General features: G+C 36.6%; 1 protein-coding gene across 3 annotated transcripts in view; it reads left to right on the top strand.

Moving 5' to 3' along the window:
• LOC124787986 (uncharacterized protein C2orf42) overlaps positions 1-22,769 on the top strand; it is a 235,488-nt gene that overhangs the window by 101,959 nt on the left and 110,760 nt on the right. For all 3 annotated transcript variants that reach the window (XM_047255017.1, XM_047255015.1, XM_047255016.1), the window contains one exon: positions 6,151-6,293. In XM_047255017.1, coding sequence (XP_047110973.1) covers positions 6,151-6,293 — 143 coding nt within the window. The remainder of the gene's footprint in view (positions 1-6,150; positions 6,294-22,769) is intronic.

The following is a 22,769-nucleotide window of genomic DNA, read 5'->3' as shown; positions in this document are numbered from 1 at the left end:
AATTTCTGGACTGGGTACTGAAATGGAAAGATGTGATGGTCAGGTCCTCAATACAGTTGTGTTCACAAATATCCTGAAATATAGAGGCTGTAAATTGAAGGCTGTTGTCAGAAACCAGGATGGAGGGCTCTATTGCAAATATGAGAAAGAAGGCATGGATGTTAGTTGCTGGTGGTTGGTGGTGATGGTGTTGTTGTTGGTGTTGGTGGTAGTGGTAGCTACAGGTGAGAGACAAAATAATGTGAACAGTAGTAGTAATGGAATGGTTGTGTTTGATGCTCAACAATGCATGTAAGGCATGTGTTGTGCTGGACTGTGCATGTTAAGTACGGACTAGGCATCAGTGCAGGTCGTTTATGAGTAGTGCATGCTTTGCATTTGCATTCAGAGCTGAGGTCGATGTGCAAGGAAAGACCTAACAGAGTTCGAAAGAAGGCAGATTGTGGGGACCCGATTAGCTGGAGCATCAGTAACCAAAACAGGCAACTTATTGAATGTTTCAAAAGCAACTAATTCAACAGTCATGTGAGCCTACACAAAATGTGGAAAGACATTATTGTGTAAACATAATAGTGGGTGCAAATAAAAACTAAATGACAGAGACCATCGTACGCTATCATAAATTGTGTCAAAACAACATAAAATACAGTGGCTAAAGTGATTGCAGAGCTCAATAACCATCTTTACTCCGTATCTACCAACACTGTCCGCCGAGAGCTCCATAAAGCGAATATTCATGGATGAGCTGCTATACCGAAACCATTAGTGATGACAACAAACGCAAAGAAGAGTAAAACATGGTATCAGGAGCATAAATCCTGGACAGCTGATCAGTGGAAACACATCATATGGTCTGATGAGTCAACGTTTTTGTTATTTCCAACATTGGGCTGGGTTTAAGTCTGGAGAATGTCAAAAGAAGCCTGCAATCTTTATTGTTTGATTCCAACAGTTAGGCATGGAGGTGGAAGTGTGATGATGTCTGCAGCCATATTATGGTATTCTGCTGGTCCCATCATTACCCTCAAAGGCAATGTTAAAGCCAATCATTATGTGAACATTGTAGGTGATCAGGTGCACCCCACGATTCAAATGTTGTTCCCCAACAATGATGCACTCATTCAGGCAATCAGAACAGTACAATCGTAGTATGAGCACACACAACTGAGCTGCAGCATCTTCCCTGGCAAGCACAGTCCGTGGACTTGAACATTATCGAACTCTTACAGGCGGTATTGGAGCACAGACTCTGGAGCAGATTTCCGCATCCCTAGTCACTACAGCATTAGAAGAGGTTCTGATCAAAGTGTGGCATATCATTCCACTGGAGACTATATAATCATTATATGCCAATGTTCCAAGAAGAATCACAGCTGTATTATGGGCAAATGGGGGTCCAGCCCCTTATTAATAAACCATTCCCAAGTAAGTACTGGTATTCACATTATTTTGCCTATCCCCTATACAGGGTGTTACAAAAAGGTACGGCCAAACTTTCAGGAAACATTCCTCACATACAAAGAAAGAAAATATGTTATATGGACATGTGTCCGGAAACGCTTACTTTCCATGTTAGAGCTCATTTTATTACTTCTCTTCAAATCACATTAATCATGGAATGGAAACTCACAGCAACAGAACGTACCAGTGTGACTTCAAACACTTTGCTACAGGAAATGTTCAAAATGTCCTCCGTTAGCAAGGATACATGCATCCACCCTCTGTCACATGGAATCCCTGATGCGCTGATGCATCCCTGGAGAATGGCACATTGTATCACAGCCGTCTACAATACGAGCACGAAGAGTCTCTACATTTGGTACCGGGGTTGCGTAGACAAGAGCTTTCAAATGCCCCTGTAAATGAAAGTCAAGAGGGTTGAGGTCAGGAGAGCGTGGAGGCCATGGAATTGGTCCGCCTCTACCAATCCATCGGTCACCGAATCTGTTGTTGAGAAGCGTACGAACACTTCGACTGAAATATGCAGGATCTCCATCGTGCATGAACCACATGTTGTGTCATACTTGTAAAGGCACATGTTCTAGCAGCACAGGTAGAGTATTCCGTATGAAATCATGATAACATGCTCCATTGAGCGTAGGTGGAAGAACATGGGGCCCAATCAAGACATCACCAACAATGCCTTCCCAAACGTTCACAGAAAATCTGTGTTGATGACGTGATTGCACAATTGCGTGCGGATTCTCGTCAGCCCACACATGTTGATTGTGAAAATTTACAATTTGATGACGTTGGAATGAAGCCTCATCCGTAAAGAGAACATTTGCACTGAAATGAGGATTGACACATTGTTGGATGAACCATTCGCAGAAGTGTACCCGTGGAGGTCAATCAGCTGCTGACAGTGCCTGCACACGCTGTACATGGTACAGAAACAACTGGTTCTCCCGTAGCACTCTCCATACAGTGATGTGGTCAACGTTACCTTGTACAGCAGCAACTTCTCTGATGCTGATATTAGGGTTATCGTCAACTGCACGAAGAATTGCCTCATCCATTGCAGATATCCTCATCGTTCTAGGTCTTCCCCGGTTGCGAGTCATAGGCTGGAATGTTCTGTGCTCCCTAAGACACCGATCAATTGCTTCGAACGTCTTATTGTTGGGACACCTTCGTTCTGGAAATCTGTCTCGATACAAACGTCCCGCGCCACGGCTATTGCCCCGTGCTAATCCATACATCAAATGGGCATCTGTCAACTCCACATTTGTAAACATTGCACTGACTGCAAAACCACGTTCGTGATGAACACTAATCTGTTGATGCTACGTACTGATGTGCTTGATGCTAGTACTGTAGAGCAATGAGTCGCATGTCAACACAAGCACCGAAGTCAACATTACCTTCCTTCAATTGGGCCAACTGGCGGTGAATCGAGGAAGTACAGTACATACTGACAAAACTAAAATGAGCTCTAACATGGAAATTATGCGTTTCTGGACACATGTCCACATAACATCTTTTCTTTATTTGTGTGTGAGGAATGTTTCCTGAAAGTTTGGCCATACCTTTTTGTAACACCCTGTATATGTGCCACACATGGAAAGTTAGAGAGGGTGTTGACAACCAGCAGCTACACTGCTTTTTGGAATGTCCCAATGAAATCACTATATATATTCTTTGCTGGGGATAGTCGTAAAATGACCAAGGGTTGAAATGCTGTGCCAGTGCTGATTGATGGTGGGTGCAGGCTGGCATTTCTGAGCCATATGTTGTATGGTGGTGTCAACACGACATTACACTTCACACATGACATTGCACTGTTACCTTCATTCTGCCTATTCCCTAATATGCAATGTGGAGAAGCTTCATTACATAAGTGAAGTGTGTGGGTGGAATTAGTACATAGCATTCAGATTTGTCTGTGGCTAATGATAAGATATCATCATTTGCATTTCTTTGTCAAATATGATTTGATTGTGTAATATGGAACTTTGTTGTCAAAGTTAGACCTTGATCAAATTGTCTTTGATTGAATGTAGTGCCTCGTCTTAGATTTGATCAAAGAAAACATATATCTTCTGTTTACTGCATGGAGAAATGTAACCACATGGAACGCTAACATTGTTGCTGCTGTCTGGCATTTAATGTTTATCAACATGGCTTCAAAATTTACGTGGTGCATCACATCTACAACAAAACTGATAGAAATGTAGGAGACAAATAAAACACTGTATAACTTGTGGCATCTCGAATAAAATAGAACAAGAAGAAGTGAGAGGTATAAAAAAATTATGGAGGCCATTAGCCTATATGTACCTCCGAGGATAACAAGGAGAAAGTCATCACTATGTGCCTGTCAAACTCTTCATCTGAACCACACTGCAAGCACGAAAGTGTGTGTGTGTGTGTGTGTGTGTGTGTGTGTGTGTGTGTGTGTGTGTGTGTGTGTGTGTTTGCTGCATGATGGGCCTGTATGGATCTAGTAATTGCAGTTACTAAGGGACAGTGTCTCCAACTTCTCACCTGCTGTGCCATCTTAAAAAGAAGGTTCAAGTGGGAAAAAGGTAGCAAAAAGGGGGCTTGTTATCGGTCATCAGGTGAAACTTAATATGATACCCAGTATGCTGTGGTCGAATCGAACTGGTATCCCATCAGGTCCAGCGCCCTTTCCTCTTTTGAGAGATTTTAATTGTTTCTCTATCCTTCTGTCGTCTATTTCAATATCTACCATTTTGTCATCTGTGCGACAATCTAGAGCAGGAACTACAGTGCAGTCTTCCTCTGTGAAACAGCTTGGGAAAAAGACATTTAGTATTTCGGCCTTTAGTCTTTCATCCTCTGTTTCAGTACCATTTTGGTCATAGTGTGTCTGGACATTTTGTTTTGATCCACCTACTGCTTTGACATAAGACCAAAATTTCTTAGGATTTTCTGCCACGTCAGTACATAGAACTTTACTTTCGAATTCATTGAACGCCTCTTGCATAGCCCTCCTCACACTACATTTCGCTTTGCATAATTTTTGTTTGTCTGCAAGGCTTTGGCTATGTTTATGTTTGCTGTAAAGTTCCCTTTGCTTTCGCAGCAGTTTTCTAACTCGGTTGCTGTACCACGGTGGCTTTTTTCCATCTCTTATGATCTTGCTTGGCAAATACTCATCTAACGCATATTGTACGATGGTTTTGAACTTTGTCCACTGATCCTCAACACTATCTGTACTTGAGACAAAACTTTTGTGTTGAGCCGTCACGTACTCTGAAATCTGCTTTTTGTCACCTTTGCTAAACAGAAAAATCTTCCTACCTTTTTAATATTTCTATTTACAGCTGAAATCATTGATGCAGTAACTGCTTTATGATTGCTGATTCCCTGTTCTGCGTTAACTGTTTCAAATAGTTCGGATCTGTTTGTCACCAGAAGGTCCAATATGTTATTGCCTCGAGTCGGTTCTCTGTTTAACTGCTCAAGGTAGTTTTCAGATAAAGCACTTAAAAAAAAAAATTTCACTGGATTCTTTGTCCCTGCCACCCGTTATGAACGTTTGAGTTTCCGGGTCTATATCCGGCAAATTAAAATCTCGACCCAGAACTATAACATGGTGGGGAAATCTACTCGAAATGTTTTCCAAATTATCCTTCAGGTGCTCAGCCACAACAGCTGCTGAGCCAGGGGACCTATAGAGACATCCAATTACCATGTCTGAGCCTGCTTTAACTGTGACCTTCACCCAAATTATTTCACATTTCGGATCTCTGCAGGAGAGACGCTCAGTAGCTCGGTACGGGCTTTTGTTGAAGTTTTGACAACATACTTTCACCGAGGAGTCGAGCAGTATATTGCTCCCTCCTACGTATATCTCGTGAAGAGGCCATGAGGACAAAATCAGAGAGATTAGAGCCCACACAGAGGCATACCGACAATCCTTCTTTCCCTGAACAATACGAGATTAGAATAGAAGGGAGAACCGATAGAGGTACTCAAGGTACCCTCCGCCACACACCGTCAGGTGGTTTGCGGAGTATGGCTGTAGATGTAGATGTAGTATGAAACCTTAGTGCCTCTGACCTTTCCTCCATATCAACTCTCTGGCTGGGCATGAAACTCGAATCACTGTTGCCTGCTAAACATTGCCTGCCCTGGAATTTTGATGTTATGTATCATAACTTTATGGCAAAAAAATTTGGAGAACTGAGCTTGTTTGTCTTGTTTACCAGGGTATATGTGAATCACATTCAATATTATCAAATACTTGTGTAGTGAATTTTGAAATTATTAAGTCTTAAATCAGTGAACATGCATTTGAGAATGGATTATGTGATTCTGTTTCGGGATATCAGATTAGAAAAGAAAGGAGACATAGTCCTTACATGTTCCAAATTTTTGCTGTTATTTAAATGCATTGCAAAATGTTTTTTAAAATATTTCTGTATTTTATAGCTTTTACATATCATTCTAATGCAGTACTACCCTTTTTTACAGAAAATTTGAAGTTATTAATTGCATTGTTTGAATGAAGATGTAGTCTTGTAAAGAAATCAATTTAGCAATAATTTTTGTATAGACCTCGGTTAATGCATGAGAAATTTATGTTTACTTTTGTGAGATGTACAGTTAAAAATAATTATAAAAAAAGAGATATAACTGTTTGTATCATTTGGAAGATAGAATAATTATTTATGGTTCTAGGTTCAGATGAAGACTGTAACAATCAGATGGTTACAATCTTGGCTAGTGGGGTACCTTGTGAAGTGGAAGTACAAGTGCTAAGAAATGACGCCACTCTCTTGGATGCTTCCAGTATTCCAGTTTCTGATGACACTCTGGCAGAGGTTTGTCCCTCAATTACCCAAATAAATAAATAAATAAAAATAAAAAAATAAAAAGAATTGATTTTCTTCAACTCAACAGCAACTTCAACTCACCAACAATACACGTGTATTTCCTTGAGAAATAGTAGTTATATTACCATATAGATTGATGATGCAAATATTTGTATTTATTACACTTTATTTGAGACATTATGAAAGGTTGTATTAGTTTGTACAGTTCTGCAAAGTCCATTACTTGTAACTATGTTTGTATAAAAGCTGAGATCTGATGCTTCATCACACTTTCCAAAGAAAGTTGAATATTTGAGAGAGAAAATTATAGCTCATGAATTTCTATGAACTCTGTTAATCAGCAATCAAACATAGCAAATTTAACGTGGGCAAAACTAGATAAATGTGAACGGGCGTGAACCGGCAGTTACTATACCTCTGAGTAAGGAAAATATTCAGTCTTCCACAAACATGGCGTGTAGCCCTTTCATAATGACTTAGTATCTCTGCTGTCCACTCTGTTTACCCACTCACTGCACTTAACTGTTTAGTGACGTTTTCACAGTTTAAACAAGACAACAGAAAAATCAGGTTCTGTTTTAAGTGTAGGTTATCTACATGTGTTAAAATTAGAACACCTCTTACCCCAGTAAAACTGATTGATTGAGCACATAATGAAAGTGGTTCAAAATTTTGATCAACTTGTTCGCGGAATGTTCAACGGCATTGTAGAGACTGACACCCGTGGTGAAACGAGCAAAGGTGTGACTTCAGAATTTAATTTGAAGCATGTAAAACATTGTGCGACCCCTGTTGGTTTTATGTTTCTGTTAAATTGTTTGTTTGTTTGTTTGTGTGTGTGTGTGTGTGTGTGTGTGTGTGTGTGTGTACAAGGCACTACTTTTTGGTATTGTAATGAACCTTCATGTTTAGTTAAAAGCTACCTGGCTTCTAAGAGGGTAACCATTTATAATTTATTTAACAAAAGTTTAAAATTTGAGCATGTGCTATAAAAATCAAAATATGGGAACTCTAAGAACTTTGCCGTGTTTGGCAAATTTCAGACTTCAGTATTATCGAACAGAATTTTGAAATATTACATGGTATAAAAATTATTCTCGTCTTAAAATGTTGTCTTAATTAATTAATAACTTATGCAGTATGGACACATAAGCTAAACAAATCACTTTCTCAGACTGTTGTTGTCGTTGTTGTGGTGGTCTTCAGTCCAGAGACTGGTATGGTGAAGCTCTCCATGCTACTCTATCCTCTGCAAGCTTCTTCATCTCCCAGTACCTGCTGCAACCTACATCCTTCTGAATCTGGTTAGTGTATTCCTCGCTTGGTCTCCCTCTACGATTTTTACCCTCCACACCGCCCTCCAATACTAAATTGGTGATCCCTTGATGCCTCAGAATATGTCCTAGCAACCGATCCCTTCTTCTAGGTCAAGTTGTGCCACAAATTTCTCTTCTCCCCAATTCTATTCAGTACCTCCTCATTAGTTATGTGATCTACCCACCTAATCTTCAGCATCCTTCTGTAGCACCACATTTCGAAAGCTTCTATTCTCTTTTTTGTCTAAACTATTTATCGTCCACTCACTTCCATACATGGCTACACTCCATACAATACTTTCAGAAAAGACTTCCTGACACTTAAACCTATACTCGATGTTAACACATTTCTCTTCTTCAGAAATGCTTTTCTTGCCATTGCCAGTCTACATTTAAATCCTCTCTACTTCGACCATCATTAGTTATTTTGCTCCTCAAGTAGCAAAACTCATTTACTACTGTAAGCGTCTCATTTCCTAATCTAATACCCTCAGCATCACCCAGTTTAATTTGACTACATTCCATTATCCTTGTTTTTCTTTTTTTGATGTTCATCTTATATCTTCCTTTCAAGACACTGTCCATTCCGTTCAGCTGCTCTTCCAGGTCCTTTGTTGTCTCTGTCAGAATTACAATATCATCGGCAAACCTCAAAGTTTTTATTTCTTCTCCATGGATTTTAATTCCTGCTCCGAATTTTTCTTTTGTTGCCTTTACTGCTTGCTCAATATACAGATTGAATAACCTTGGGGCGAAGCTACAACCCTGTCCCACTCCCTTCCCAACCACTGCTTCCCTTTCATGCCTCTCGACTGTTATAACTGCCATCTGGTTCCTGTACAAATTGTAAATGGCCTTCCGCTCCCTGTATTTTACCCCTGCCATCTTCAGAATTTGAAAGAGAGTATTCCAGTCAACGTTGTCAAAAGCTTTCTCCAAGTCTACAAATGCTAGAAACATAGATTTGCCTTTCCTTAATCTATTTTCTAAGGTAAGTTGCAGGGTCAGTATTGCCTCACGTGTTCCAACATTTCTACGGAATTCAAACTGATCTTCCCCCGAGGTCAGCTTGTACCAGTTTTTCCATTCGTCTGTAAAGAATTCATGTTAGTATTTTGCAGCCGTGGCTTATTAAACTGATAGTTCGGTAATTTTCAGACCTGTCAATCCCTGCTTTCTTTGGGATTGGAATTATTATATTCTTCTTGAAGTCTGAGGGTATTTCATCTGTCTCATTTATCTTGCTCACAAGATGGTAGTTTTTTGTCAGGGCTGGCTCTCCCAAGGCTATCAGTAGTTCTAATGGAATGTGGTCTACTCCTGGGGCCTTGTTTTGACTTAGGTCTTTCAGTGCTCTGTCAAACTCTTCACGCAGTATCATATCTCCCATTCCATCTTCATCTACATCCTCTTCCATTTCCATAATATTGTCCTCAAGAATATTGCCCTTGTAATAGACCCTCTATATACTACTTCCACCTTTCTGCTTTCCCTTCTTTGCTTAGAACTGGGTTTTGTAATTGATCTGGGAGATGTGTTATTTTGTACCGGATTTGTCGATACCAAATTGTAAATGTTTTCTTATATTTTTGTCAGAATTTTTTTATTGTAATTTGCCTTATTATATGCTAATTTACTTATATTTTTGAGAGTGAAAGCATATTGATTACTATTAGTAAATGTGTCGAAGAATACTAAAGAGACTGATTACAAGTGGAAGCTTGTGTGTTGTGTAAAATGTCTTTGACGCTAGAGTCGTCTTTGGCTGTAGTCAGTCGGCAGTTAACTCTTGGTGTGTGTTGACGGTAGAACAATGTGCAGGTCGCCGTCATAAATAATTTGTTAGTGAAAGGAAAAAAAAAGTATTATGTTGCTACTTGTTTTATATAAACTTTAAGAAGAAACCATGTTTGAAGAAATGGAATTTGAAGCACCAAAAATGAGGCAAACGCATTGAACCAGGTCATTTCTGCAGCCGACAAAATTGCATTGTGGAATCATACTTCCACTAGACAACTGAAGCCAAGACAAATATCGCCTTGTAAACATTTAACAGAAAAGGTACTGTCACGAAATATGCCAAATTTAAGTAAATAAAAATAGTGAGCATATTTCAACTTTGTGTCTCAGCCGGGATACCATATTTCAACTAGTGTCTCAGCCGGGATACCATATTTCAACTGGGGGCTCAGCTGGGATATTGTGTTCATGTGATCTTCGACAGTGCTACGAGGAAGAAAATTTTTGTGTGTTAATACCAGTTTTCAGAATGTGTGTTACAGTATTTGTGTTCATCGAGAAGTAAAAGTTTTGGAGAAGAAATGTTTCGGCAAAAGATGTAGTTCACGACAGAAGTAATTTCAAGAATTTTGGTCAACAATCACATGGATGGAAAATGTGGATTTGCAACAGTAGAAGAGTGTTCCAGATAAGTCACGAAACCCTCGTATTTTGTTAAAACAATCTTTTTATCTTGTTTTGTATTGTTGTGTATACATTTTTTTTTCTTCACAATGACTTATGAGATTTTTGGGAGTGTTGTGCCTAAAGTAGAAAGTAGTAATTTAATATACTTCAAAAATCAGGACAGGTCAAATGAAACAGAAAGAACCGATCAATTTGATTTAAAAAGTTTTCTTGTAAATTTCACGAAAGAAATTAAACAATCAGTTGATGGCAATAAGACTTACTGGGATGAAAAAATTGATAACATTTTGTTGCAAGTCCAAGCAGTCAATACCCAAGTGGGTGATCTTTCGAACAGAGTTGGCAGTGTTGAGGAAAAAATTGAATCTGTGGAAGCAAAAGTAAATGAAATTGATGCTAAATTGAGCGATGAAATTAATACTGTAAAAAATGAGAGTTACTGGTAGATAGGGAAAGAAATTTAATTGATTTTAATGAGATAAAAGGGGAAATTAAAAATTTGGATGAGAACACACAAGTTTTAGTAAAAAATGTAGAAAAAGAAACTGACAATCGTTTGGTTACTCTAGAAAAAAAAGGAGAATGCAATGATTTAGAAAACAAAAAATCTGTCAAAGAACTTAGCGAAAAACTTGAAAGTTTTGACATTGAATTTCAAAGCAAAAATCACAGTGTCAACACATGCAATCTTGTATATAATATTCCAGTGAAGCACTTTTCGGTAGATGGACCCTTACATCCCATTGATTTTATACAGTATTGTAAGGATTGTTTTTTACCTCACTCACCAAATGATATGAAAATTAAATTTGTGAAAAAATTCTTGGAAGGGGAAGCTTTGACTTGGGCAAACCAGATTGTAACTGTGGGGATGACCTTTTCAGAATTTGAATCAAAATTTCTGGAAAATTTTTGGGATGATCTTAAACAAACTAGAATCAAAAGTGAATTTTTGAATGGGAGAAACTATAGAGAATCAGATGGGAGCATGGAACAATTTTGCAAAAGTGAACTTCAAAAACTTATTCATTTAACAAAACCTTTGGATGACTTGATCAAACTTGATACCTTAAAGAGAAGATTGCCATCAGCAATGCACTTGAGTTTAGTTCATTGTCCTGATAGTAATGTAGAGCAGTTTCTCAATTATATTGAAAAGTTGGATAGGGTAACAACAAGAACACACAGTGGGTTTACTCAGAAAGGTAATGGTCAAAATTGGGGAAATGACAACTTTCAAAAAAGGGAACGAAACAATTATCATGGTGTCAGTCAAAATTCAGGGGGATATAACAATTTTCAATAGAAGGACCATAATTTTCATCCAAAACAACATTTTCGTGGAAATAATCAACAAAATAGAGAACACTTTAGAGATCAAAATCACAGAAATTTTGCTAGAGGTCAATACAATAGAAACTACCAACAATCAGGTAATGTTTGGCATAGGAATGGGAACAGAAATGTTGATCGGAGAGATTGGCAGAACCACAATCAGCAGTTCAAACAGGAACCAGTTGTAATTCAGGAAATAAAAAACGAGTAGACGCCCCCTTGAAGGTCTGCAAGGTTGAGGCAGAAGGTGAGCATGATGAAAGGACCAATGGATGTGACTATCATAAACCCAAACATGACAGTTCCATACCTAACCTATCACATGAGGTTATTAGTTGTTACTTATTGAAAAAAATTCAAGAGGAAAATAATGATGATATTGATAAAGATAAAATTTTCAGTACACAAGAACATACAGTAGATAAAAGTAATTGTGATTCATTTAATTTAACAGAGTTTTACACTTGGGCAGAAAAGAACAACACTTTGTCAGATGATGTAATTTGTAGTAGTTCAGAGACGTGTGTGAATGAAAGAGAGAATGCATGTTGTGAGAATGAAAATATTGGTGAAAGGGATCTGGTAACTTTAGAAAGGGGAAATTATATTTTGGGGGATAATTTGAATGTGTATGACCTGAATATGTATAATGATAATGATGTTGATGATAAAGTTGATAATGATGGTAATGGTATTGGTGATAATGTTGAGGAAAGGTGTTTCATTAGTTTAAATAGGGAGTTGGGTATACACATGGTTGAAAATGGATTAAATAGTGAGAATATTATAGAAATTCCCAGGGATGTTACCAGAATGAATAAGGCTCGCAAGCAGGGTGTATGTAAAAGTGTGAATTTTGATGTTGGTAAAGAATCTGACTTTACAAATAATCATGACACATGTATAACTTCTAGCCTAAGTGAAACTTTTACAGATACTAATGACACACACACATTTCTTAATAATCTATGGCTGAACAGTGAAACTATTTCTTTTGACAAGAACTTTAGAAAGATGCTTATTAATGTATGTGAAACTATATGTCTTGAGTGGTGGAAAAAGATGAGAGATTTTATTTTTGAAAAGCTGAAGGATAAGTACTTCAATAGTATATAATGTGATTTGGATGAAAATTCTTGGCTATTTGAGATAATAGAGAGTACTGATGACAATTTTGTATCTAGTGCAAATTTTATAACTGTGACAAATAATACATGTAATGATATACCGTATGATTCTGATAAGTAGAGGTTTGGGGAAATTGAAAGTGATTTATTACATGAGGATACAGGTTCTGAGAAAAGTGATCAATTTTGCAGTCCTTATATAAAAGTTTAAATTGGGTCATGGCTTGGTAAATGTTTAATTGATACAGGAAGTGAGATCTCGGGAATATCTGAAAGGTTAAACAAGAAATCGAAAGCGGGGAAAGATTATGTTGAAATGCCAGTTGTTGGGGTAAAGATAAAAGGTGCTACTGGGAAGAGCAGTAAATTGGTAAAAAGCCAGGGTTTAGTGACATTTTTAATTGAAGACAAGTTGTTCACACATGGATGTTTTGTAATTCAGGAATTTAATGAGGATTTTCTTTTGGGTATGACTTGTATAGTAAAAGTAAATACAGCATTTGATTGGGTTGGAAGAAAACTTTTGATAGAAACTAGTGAAAGGGAATACATTCAGACAAATTTTGTGAACACACTTGGTGATCAGAGTAATGGAAATTTTGACAGTATCAATTTACTAAAAGAAAATAGATTGGAGAATATTGAAATTCATAGATTTGATACTGATGAAGTTGAATTTGGGAATTTAGTAAACTTGAAAATTTCAGAAACACAAAATTTATCTGGGGAGCAAAAACAACAGTTAGAAAATCTGCTGTGGGAATACAGTGATGTTTTCAGTCACATTCCTGGTAGGGTAAAAGGTTATCAGTGTGAGCTTCAGGTAAAACCTCATGAACCATTTTTCATGAAACCATACAATATTGCAATATCAAAAAGACCTGCTGTTGAGAAAGAGCTGAAAAAGATGGAAGGATGTAATATAATAGAAAGGAGTATGAGTGCATATAATAATCCTTTAGTAGTTGTTTCGAAAAAAGATGGTGGAGTAAGATTGGTTTTGGACTCTAGACACTTAAACAAAATTTTGTTCAGACAGACAGACCATCCCGAAAATATTGATGAGTTACTCTATAAATTTACAGATATAAAATATATGTCAAGTTTGGATCTAACTTCGGGTTTTCATCAGGAACCACTTTCGGTTAATTCTAGAAAATATACTGCTTTCTTGTACAATGGTAAGAGTTACCAATATTGTGTTGTGCCATTTGGGTTAAATTCTTCTGTTTCCGAATTTATAAGAGCTTTGGATCATGTACTGGGGCAAGAACTTGCATCTAAACTGATAATTTATGTAGATGACATTTTGGTTACAGGGCAAAATTGGGAGGAACATTTTTCGATTTTGAAGTCAGTTTACGAAAAACTTAAAAAAGGGGGGATGACATTGAAATTAGAGAAATGTAAGTTTGCAGTTTCTGAATTAAAATTTTTGGGTCATGTTGTCACAGACAAGGGAATTTTGGCAGATCCAGAAAAAATTAAAGCAATTTCAGAAATTCCTATTCCTAAGACTAAAAAACAATTAAAGTCGTTCTTTGGGTTATGCGGTTATTACCGAAAACATATAAGTGATCAGAGTCTGAATGCACCATGTTTAAGTCAGTTACTTAAGAAAAACACTGTTTGGGTTTGGGATAAAAGTTGTCAGGAAGAGTTTGATAATATTAAGCAAGAGTTGAGGAAGCAACACTTATTGCACAGACCTGATTTTTAATTTACCATTTTGTTTGAACACTGATAGCAGTAATTATGGGCTTGGAGCAGAGTTATTTCAAGAAAGAGTAGAGAATGGAGTTAAGATACATTGTACCATAGCATTTGCAAGCAGAATGTTGCTCAAGCATGAGAAAAATTATACACTCACAGAGAACGAATTTTTGGCAATTCATTGGGCTTCCACAAAATTTAGAATTTACCTTATTGGACATAAAACCATAATATTTTCGGATCACAAAGCTTTGAGTTACTTACAAGAGTGCAAATTATACCACAGTAGATTGACCAGATGGGCAATATTTCTGCAACAGTTTGACTTTGAAATCAAACACATAAAAGGTTCTGAGAATGTAGTAGCTGATTCACTTTCGAGGTTACTAATTGGGGGAGAAAAGGAGATTTTTGAAAGAGGAGGAAAAGCAATTCAAAATTAGATACCTGAAAGGGGTGGAAAATGAGAAAACAATTAGAGCTATGTGTAACAAAATTAGAAAAAATCAAAATTTAGATCAAAGTTGGAAATTAATCAAAGAATGTCTAGGCAAGAAGGGGTATGAGAAACTTGATAAATTTTACAAATTACATAAGGGGATTTTATTTCGGAGAACAGATGTAGATTCTGATAATTGGAAACTGTGTTGGCCAGAGGCACATGCTGATAAGCTGATCATTTACATATATGAAAGTTTTGGTCATTTTGGGATACAGAAGCGCATTCAAAAGATACAAGAAAACGTTTATTTTTACAATATTGGAAAGAAGGTAAGAAAAGAATTGGCAACCTGTGACAAATGTCAGAGAGTTAAAGTGAGCAATCAAAGACGTGGTGGAGAGATGCAAAACATTATTCCGGAAAACCTTTAGATCTTATCGCAGTGGACTTATATGGAATGTTACCAAAGAGTAAAGGTGGTCACTGTTACATATTTGTTATGGTAGATATATTTTCAAAATTAATTAAACTATATCCAGTGAAAAAAGCTACTAGCCATGAAATTATAATAAAAATTGAAAAAGATTATTTCGCTATATTATCAGATAATGGTTCACAGTTCACCTCTAAAATTTGGAAAAAGTTTATTGAAAGATCAAAATTGAAGCATATTCTTATATCTGTTTATTCTCCATCCACCAATCCTGCAGAAAGATGTATGAGGGAAATTGGGAGACTTTGTAGAACCTATTGTAGCCATAAACATCCAACCTGGTTTGAGCACATTCGAAATTTTGAAGATATTGTGAATAGCCTACAACATAGTTCCACAGGATTTTCACCGTATGAGATTATGTTTAATATTAGACCTCCAAATCTTATATCGGAACTTATTGAATTTCCTAAATGTACACCTTTAACTATGCAAGAGAGAGAAGATATTGTCAGGGAAACTATGAGGAAACAAGGGGAAAAGAGGAATAAAAGACATAACAATAGTGTAAAATTAACCACTTTCAAAATTGGGGATCTTGTTCTGGTCAAATCTCATGAAAAATCAAAAATGTTAACTTCAGAAATTAAAAAATTCTTTGATATCTATATTGAGCCTTTTGAAGTCAGAAAATCCACACCCTAATGCTTATCGTTTGGTGTACCCTAAGTCAAAGAAATTATTTGGTCTCAGGAATGTTGTCTCTTTGAAAATGTATAAACAGAAATCATAATTTCAAAAATTTAAATAACCTATTATCATCTAAAACAAAAGTCCTCCACTGGAATATGCTTGCTGGAACAAAAAACTACCTGTACAACCAAGTACGGATATTTGCATGTATAAATTAATAATTTGAAGTCACATGTTAATTGAAACTGATGAAGAAACACTGTTGTAACAAAGAATGAGAGAAAGATTTATTTTTACTTTTTTACAACAAAAAAAAAAGTCTCCATAGTAAGCATTTCCGAATTTTTCTAATTTTTGGAAGCTAAGTCTTCCCTGTGGGTGAAGGCATGCATGTGATGACATGCATGCAAAGGTATAAGTTTCAAAACCAATTTTAGATAAAGCCTCATGATATATGAGCAATTTATTGTTCTTTATACTGATGTTGTGGGGAGCGAAAGTACTCTTCACAAGAATGTGACTTGTAGTAATATTGTAGTAGAGAGGCAAGTGTACATAAATAATTGCAAAAAATTTAGATAATACTGATGTATCTTTAGCTGTACTAAAAGAAGAAAATCATAAGAAAAAAAAAATACAAAAAAACCATGAATAAAAAAAATTTTAAAAAGAAAATCATAAGAAAAAATACAAAACAAAAAAACATGAGTAAAAAAATAAAAAAAATTTAAAAAGAAAATCATAAGCAAAAAAAAATATACAAAACAAAAAAAACATGAGTAAAAGAAATTCAGAAAGAAAATCAGAAGTAAAAATATATAAAAGGCAAATATATAGGAAAAAACACTACACTATATATGTGTCCAGTAACATTTTTTATTGTACAATATGTAAGCATAATGAAATTAACATTAATATGGAAAAAAAATTTTTTTAATATTATTCTAGCAAATGAGTTTTACCTTACTATTATTTTCAATCTGTATGCTGTATTTTAGAATATATCTCATGTATGTTTTATGCCATATATATTTGTCATGTTAAATAATTTCTTTACTTGAATTTTTTGTGTATGAGATTGATGGGGAAGGATCATTGTAACAACAGCCAGTAACAAGTCCACAGATTCAAAGAGTCCAAATTTGGAAGAGGTTATCAGAATGCATCATTAATGTACTAATTGTGTAATACAGATCCATTACTGAGTGTGGTCGGAATTTTGTTGTATATGTTCATAACAACAAAAGCCCTGGGGAGCAGTTGTAATGGATCTGGGAGATGTGTTATTTTGTACCGGATTTGTCGATACCAAATTGTAAATGTTTTCTTATATTTTTGTCAGAATTTTTTTATTTTAATTTGCCTTATTATATGCTAATTTACTTATATTTTTGAGAGTGAAAGCATATTGATTACTATTAGTAAATGTGTTGAAGAATAGCAAAGAGACTGATTACAAGTGGAAGCTTGTGTGTTGTGTAAAATGTCTTTGACGCTAGAGTTGTCTTTGACTGTAGTCAGTCGGCAGTTAACTCTTGGTGTGTGTTGACGGTAGAACAATGTGCAGGTCGCCGTCATAAATAATTTGTTAGTGAAAGGAAAAAAAAAGTATTATGTTACTACTTGTTTCATATAAACCTTAAGAAGAAACCACATTTGAAGAAATGGTATTTGAAGCACCAAAAATGAGGCAAACGCATTGAACCAGGTCATTTCTGCAGCCGACAAAATTGCATTGTGGAATCATACTTCCACTAGACAACTGAAGCCAAGACAAATATCGCCTTGTAAACATTTAACGGGAAAGGTACTGTCACGAAATATGCCAAATTTAAGTAAATAAAAATAGTGAGCATATTTCAACTTTGTGTCTCAGCCGGGATACCATATTTCAACTAGTGTCTCAGCCGGGATACCATATTTCAGTTTCCATCTGAGCTTTTGATATTCATGCAAGTGGTTCTCTTTTCTCGAAAGGTCTCTTTAATTTTCCTGTAGGCAGTATCTATCTTACCCCTAGAGATATACGCCTCTACATTCTTACATTTGTCCTCTAGCCATCCCTGCTTAGCCATTTTGCACTTCCTGTCGATCTCATTTTTGAGACGTTTGTATTCCTTTTTGCCTGCTTCATTTACTGCATTTTTATATTTTCTCCTTTCATCAATTAAATTCAATATCTCTTCTGTTACCCAAGGATTTCTACTAGCCCTTGTGTTTTTACCTACTTGATCCTCTGCTGCCTTCTCTATTTTATCTCTCAAAGCTACCCATTCTTCTTCTACTGTATTTCTTTCCCCCATTCTTGTCAGTCGTTCCCTAATGCTCTCTCTGAATCTCTCTACAACCTCTGGTTCTGTCAGTTTATCCAGGTCCCATCTCCTTAAATTCCCTCCTTTTTGCAGTTTGTTTAGTTTTAATCTACAGTTCATAACCAATAGATTGTGGTCAGAGTCCACATCTGCCCCTGGAAATGTCTTACAATTTAAAATCTGGTTCCTAAATCTCTGTCTTACCATTATATAATCTACCTGAAACCTGTCAGTATTTCCAGGCTTCTTCCATGTATGCAACCTTCTCTTATGATTCTTGAACTAAGTGTTAGCTATGATTAAGTTATGCTCTGTGCAAAATTCTACCAGGCGGCTTCCTCTTTCATTCCTTACCCCCACTCCATATTCACCTACTATGTTTCCTTCTATTCCCTTTCCTACTATCTAATTCCAGTCACCCATGACTATTAAATTTTTGTCTCCCTTCACTATCTGAATAATTTCTTTTATCTCATCATACATTTCATCAATCTCTTCGTCATCTATGGAGCTAGTTGGCATATTAACTTGTAGTACTGTGGTAGGTGTGGGCTTCGTATCTATCATGGCCACAATAATGCATTCACTATGCTGTTTGTAGTACTTACCCACATTCTTATTGTTTTATTCATTATTAAGCCTACTCCTGCATTACCCCTATTTGATTTTGTATTTGTAACCCTGTATTCACCTGACCAGAAGTCTTGTTCCTCCTGCCACCGAACTTCACTAATTCCCAGTATATCTAACTTTAACCTATCAATTTCCCTTTTTAAATTTTCTAATCTACCTGCCCGATTAAGAGATTTGACATTCCATGCTCCAACCCGTAGAACGCCAGTTTTCTTTCTCCTGATAACAACGTCCTCCTCAGTAGTCCCTGGCTGGAGATCCAAATGGGGGACTATTTTACCTCCGGAATATTTTACCCAAGAGGACGCCATCATCATTTAACCATACAGTAAAGCTGCATGCCCGTGTGAAAAATTACGGTTGTAGTTTCCCCTTGCTTTCAGTCGTTTGCAGTACCAGGACAGCAAGGCCATTTTGGTTAGTGTCACAAAGCCATATCAGCCAATCATCCAGACTGTTGCCTCTGCAACTACTGAAAAGGCTGCTGGCCCTCTCCAGGAACCACACATTTGTCTGGCCTCTCAACAGATACCCCTCCATTGTGGTTGCACCTACGGTACGGCTATCTGTATCATTGAGGCACGCAAGCCTTCCCACCAACGGCAAGGTCCAGGATTCGTGGAGGGGGTTTCTCAGAATAGTTAACAATTTGTCCACAAAGTTAACTAGGCTGTTTTTCTTATGTTTCAGTTTTGAATAATGTATTTTTGTATATTAATGGTATTATATTATCTTCAAATCCTGATATCTCATGAATAAATTAACTTTCAATAAAAAACAATTAGACCACAATGTTCCTGGTTCGATGCATTATATGTGTATACTTATGTGTAGTCATGATTCTAAGTTTGTGATAACAAGATGATGAGAGATATCTGTAGTATATTAGGTGGTTGGCTTGTATTGAATTAAACAGACTTCATTTCACATTTATCTATGCAATGAGATCATCGCCTGATACTACTAGAGTAGCGTACACTGTAGTTTGTAGAAAATGATCAAGATGTATAAGATCTGGTGGCCATGATATTGGTCCCCCTTTACCAACCATTGATTTGTTTTTGTGACATCCAGATGGTGCTACTTATATGCCATCAGGAATTGTTACTGGAATATGCTGTGCTATAAATGCTGTTGCACAAACTGTGCTTGTTGTGTGTAGCCCTCCACAACTGTTGACTGGACTGGATGTCACTCTTGTTCACAGACAACTCTCCACACATAGAAGTGAAATGTGCCCAACCACTTCTACCTCATTGAGAGCACAGGTGGGACAGTTCCACTTTGAAGTGCTTCTAAACATTCTTTTCAGAGGCAACCATTCAGGACTGAGGATAGCGGGCATTTATTTTTGATAGTTAATGTTAGACACAAGGTCACAGTAATTGATACAGTATTCATAAGGATACCATGTATATTGTAAATTTCTTAATATTCCACAGTACTGCATTACGTACAACAAAATGTAACAGCCATGGAAAATGTTCATTGCTGTACGTAAATGCTAAAATTTTGAGAAAAACTAAAAGAGAAAAATATATACTATGAACTTGCAGCTTTTCTGATCTTTTGTCAGTTGCTGAAAATGTCAAATGATGGGCAGTATCTCTGTTGGTAAACCTCTCTGCCTACTATTGCGCAGCAACTCTGCTGTTGGCATTAACTTTGTCTTATGTAAGCAACATATCAGTCAGTTTAATTTGTGTACTGGTGCATGCTGTAAAACTATCAGCAACATTAATGCACTGGTACACAACAACCCACTTGTAAGTAGAGTAATGGATGTAAGAAGATGCAGCACATGCACAGGAGTGCTATGTGTTCAGTCTGTGAATCAACCTTACACTGGTGGCATGTAGGTTTCATAACTAATTAAGATAGCTGACATAATCTGAGGACACATAGATGCCACCACTCTCAAACTTCGACAGTGGCCAAACTATTCATTTTTGGACTGAGATTCCCTCTTGAGAAATGCCCATTTTACATCTGCACAACATATCGAGAGTTACCAGGCTTTTTTGTGTTATCACCAATGTGTACATAATGTTATGTAGCTATCAAAATTTCAAACTGTAGGTCTGTACCAATTGTCAAGAAATGAGAACAGTTTTTGCTTGCTCCTATGGCTAGAGAGCTTTTGTAAACATTTAACATTATGTTATCCACTGGCTGAATGTTTATACAAAATAATGTCCACCATGACAGTTGCTGTCAGTCTTACACTAGACATAGTATCTTCTGAATGACAGAGTCAGTTGACTTGAACAGTTATTTAGTATGGTATAACACATCTCAAAATGAATCCACCAAACAGCCAAGATGTTAATGTGATGTTTCACAAACATACAATAGAGAAAGACACTCTGTGATGATGAGAAGATTTGACTGATGTCATAATTTGGGATCACATCATCATTAGTAATTGGATAGATAAAAAATCTACTCACCAGTTGGCAGCAGAACTCACACACATAAAAAGAGAGGTAAGCTTCTGGAGCCAGTGGCTCTTCTTCAGGCTGAAGAGTTGAAGGGGAAGGGAGAAGGGTGAAGGAAAATGACTGGAGAGGTCTAGGAAAATGGGTAGATTTCGGAAAATTCAACCACAACTGTGGGTCAGAGGAGAATTACCAGCTTGGATGAGAAGGAAAGATTGATACATATAATTAATATGAATCAATTGCCAATACAGCACTAAAGAGAGAAAAGACAAAAGTTTTGTGAGCTATAATCCTCCAGATATGTCAACCATTCCTCAGAATTTTGAAGATCAGAATTATTTATGGGTAGTGAAATAATATCAGTGGCTGGTGTGCTGAAGAAAGTTTTTCTGGTGATGAAACCTTCAGGCATCAACCATACAATGGTATAACATTTGTCTAGTATTACTGCCATTGAGGATCCATCTGTCCATGCCACTGGACAGGAATGGTTGAGAGAGCTACACCAAGTCATACAATTTGCTCTTCACCACATAGCCTCTCTTACATGAAACTATGACTGATAAGTCATTGCCACAACTTCTGAAGAGAACAGTTTGTGTCAATTCATGAATAGTGAAGGGATGAACATATTTTCTAGAGTACCTGTTGTAGGTTTCCGTAAATTGTGTATAAAGGGGTGACAGTGGAATGGCTACTGCTGCAATATTGTTAGAATCAAGAAAGCATTCCTATTGTTTTCAGTGCTGTTCTTGTCATTTGGTTCTCTTTTAAACCACTCCTACATAAATGACAATCATGAATGGAATACAAGTAAGAAAGAAAATTACTAATGTTGTAGAGTTAAGTACTGAGCATCTGGTAGACAGATCAGCTTTTGTTTAGCATCGTAGTTCCACTTTCAGTGTTGTTTCTTTCTATTTTATGAAGATACTTCACCTCTGTTCATTATAATAACATAGGTGTATTGTTCCATCTATCAAAAGACTAGAATGTCACTAGACAAAGACATGTTTTGGGCCAGTTGTGTCTGCATATAATTTTGTAATTTAGACTACTGTTAATTCACAGATGTACTTGTGATTCATACAGTAATAATAATAATAATAATAATAATAGTAATAACTTACAAAATGATCCAGTGCAATCAATTTGATACATAAACGATCTGCAAAGCTGAGCAAGTCACTTTTGTCATGACTGGCTTATCCAACTCTGCAAACAAGCTTAGATGAGAAGATGGCTAAATATGAGGATCTGGGAGATGAAGTAAAAACTTAGGAAATGGGAATTTCTGCACATCTTCCAAGTGATAATGTTGGATAGTAATGATTTCAAATCAAACAATACTTTGTAAAAGCCCTAAGACTACAACCTTTTGCAACTACAGTAGGCATCGTTCTGAACAACATCTGTTTATTTTGGAGAGCGTAGTAAACATGCTGATAACTAGTTTCATATGCTGCCATTATCAGTTTAATGTAAAAGTTTGTGTATCAGTAAATAATAGTAATAGTACTCAATCCAACACACATTTCTGATATTTACTTGTCTTTGCCATTTCCCCCCTGCTGTTGCTTCTGTCACCTTTG

This window comes from Schistocerca piceifrons, chromosome 3, assembly GCF_021461385.2.
Source record: "Schistocerca piceifrons isolate TAMUIC-IGC-003096 chromosome 3, iqSchPice1.1, whole genome shotgun sequence".
In the NCBI taxonomy this organism is placed as follows: Eukaryota; Metazoa; Arthropoda; class Insecta; order Orthoptera; family Acrididae; genus Schistocerca; species Schistocerca piceifrons.
Note: the sequence above shows the minus strand (reverse complement) of the source record. Positions and strands in the feature narration are given on the sequence as shown.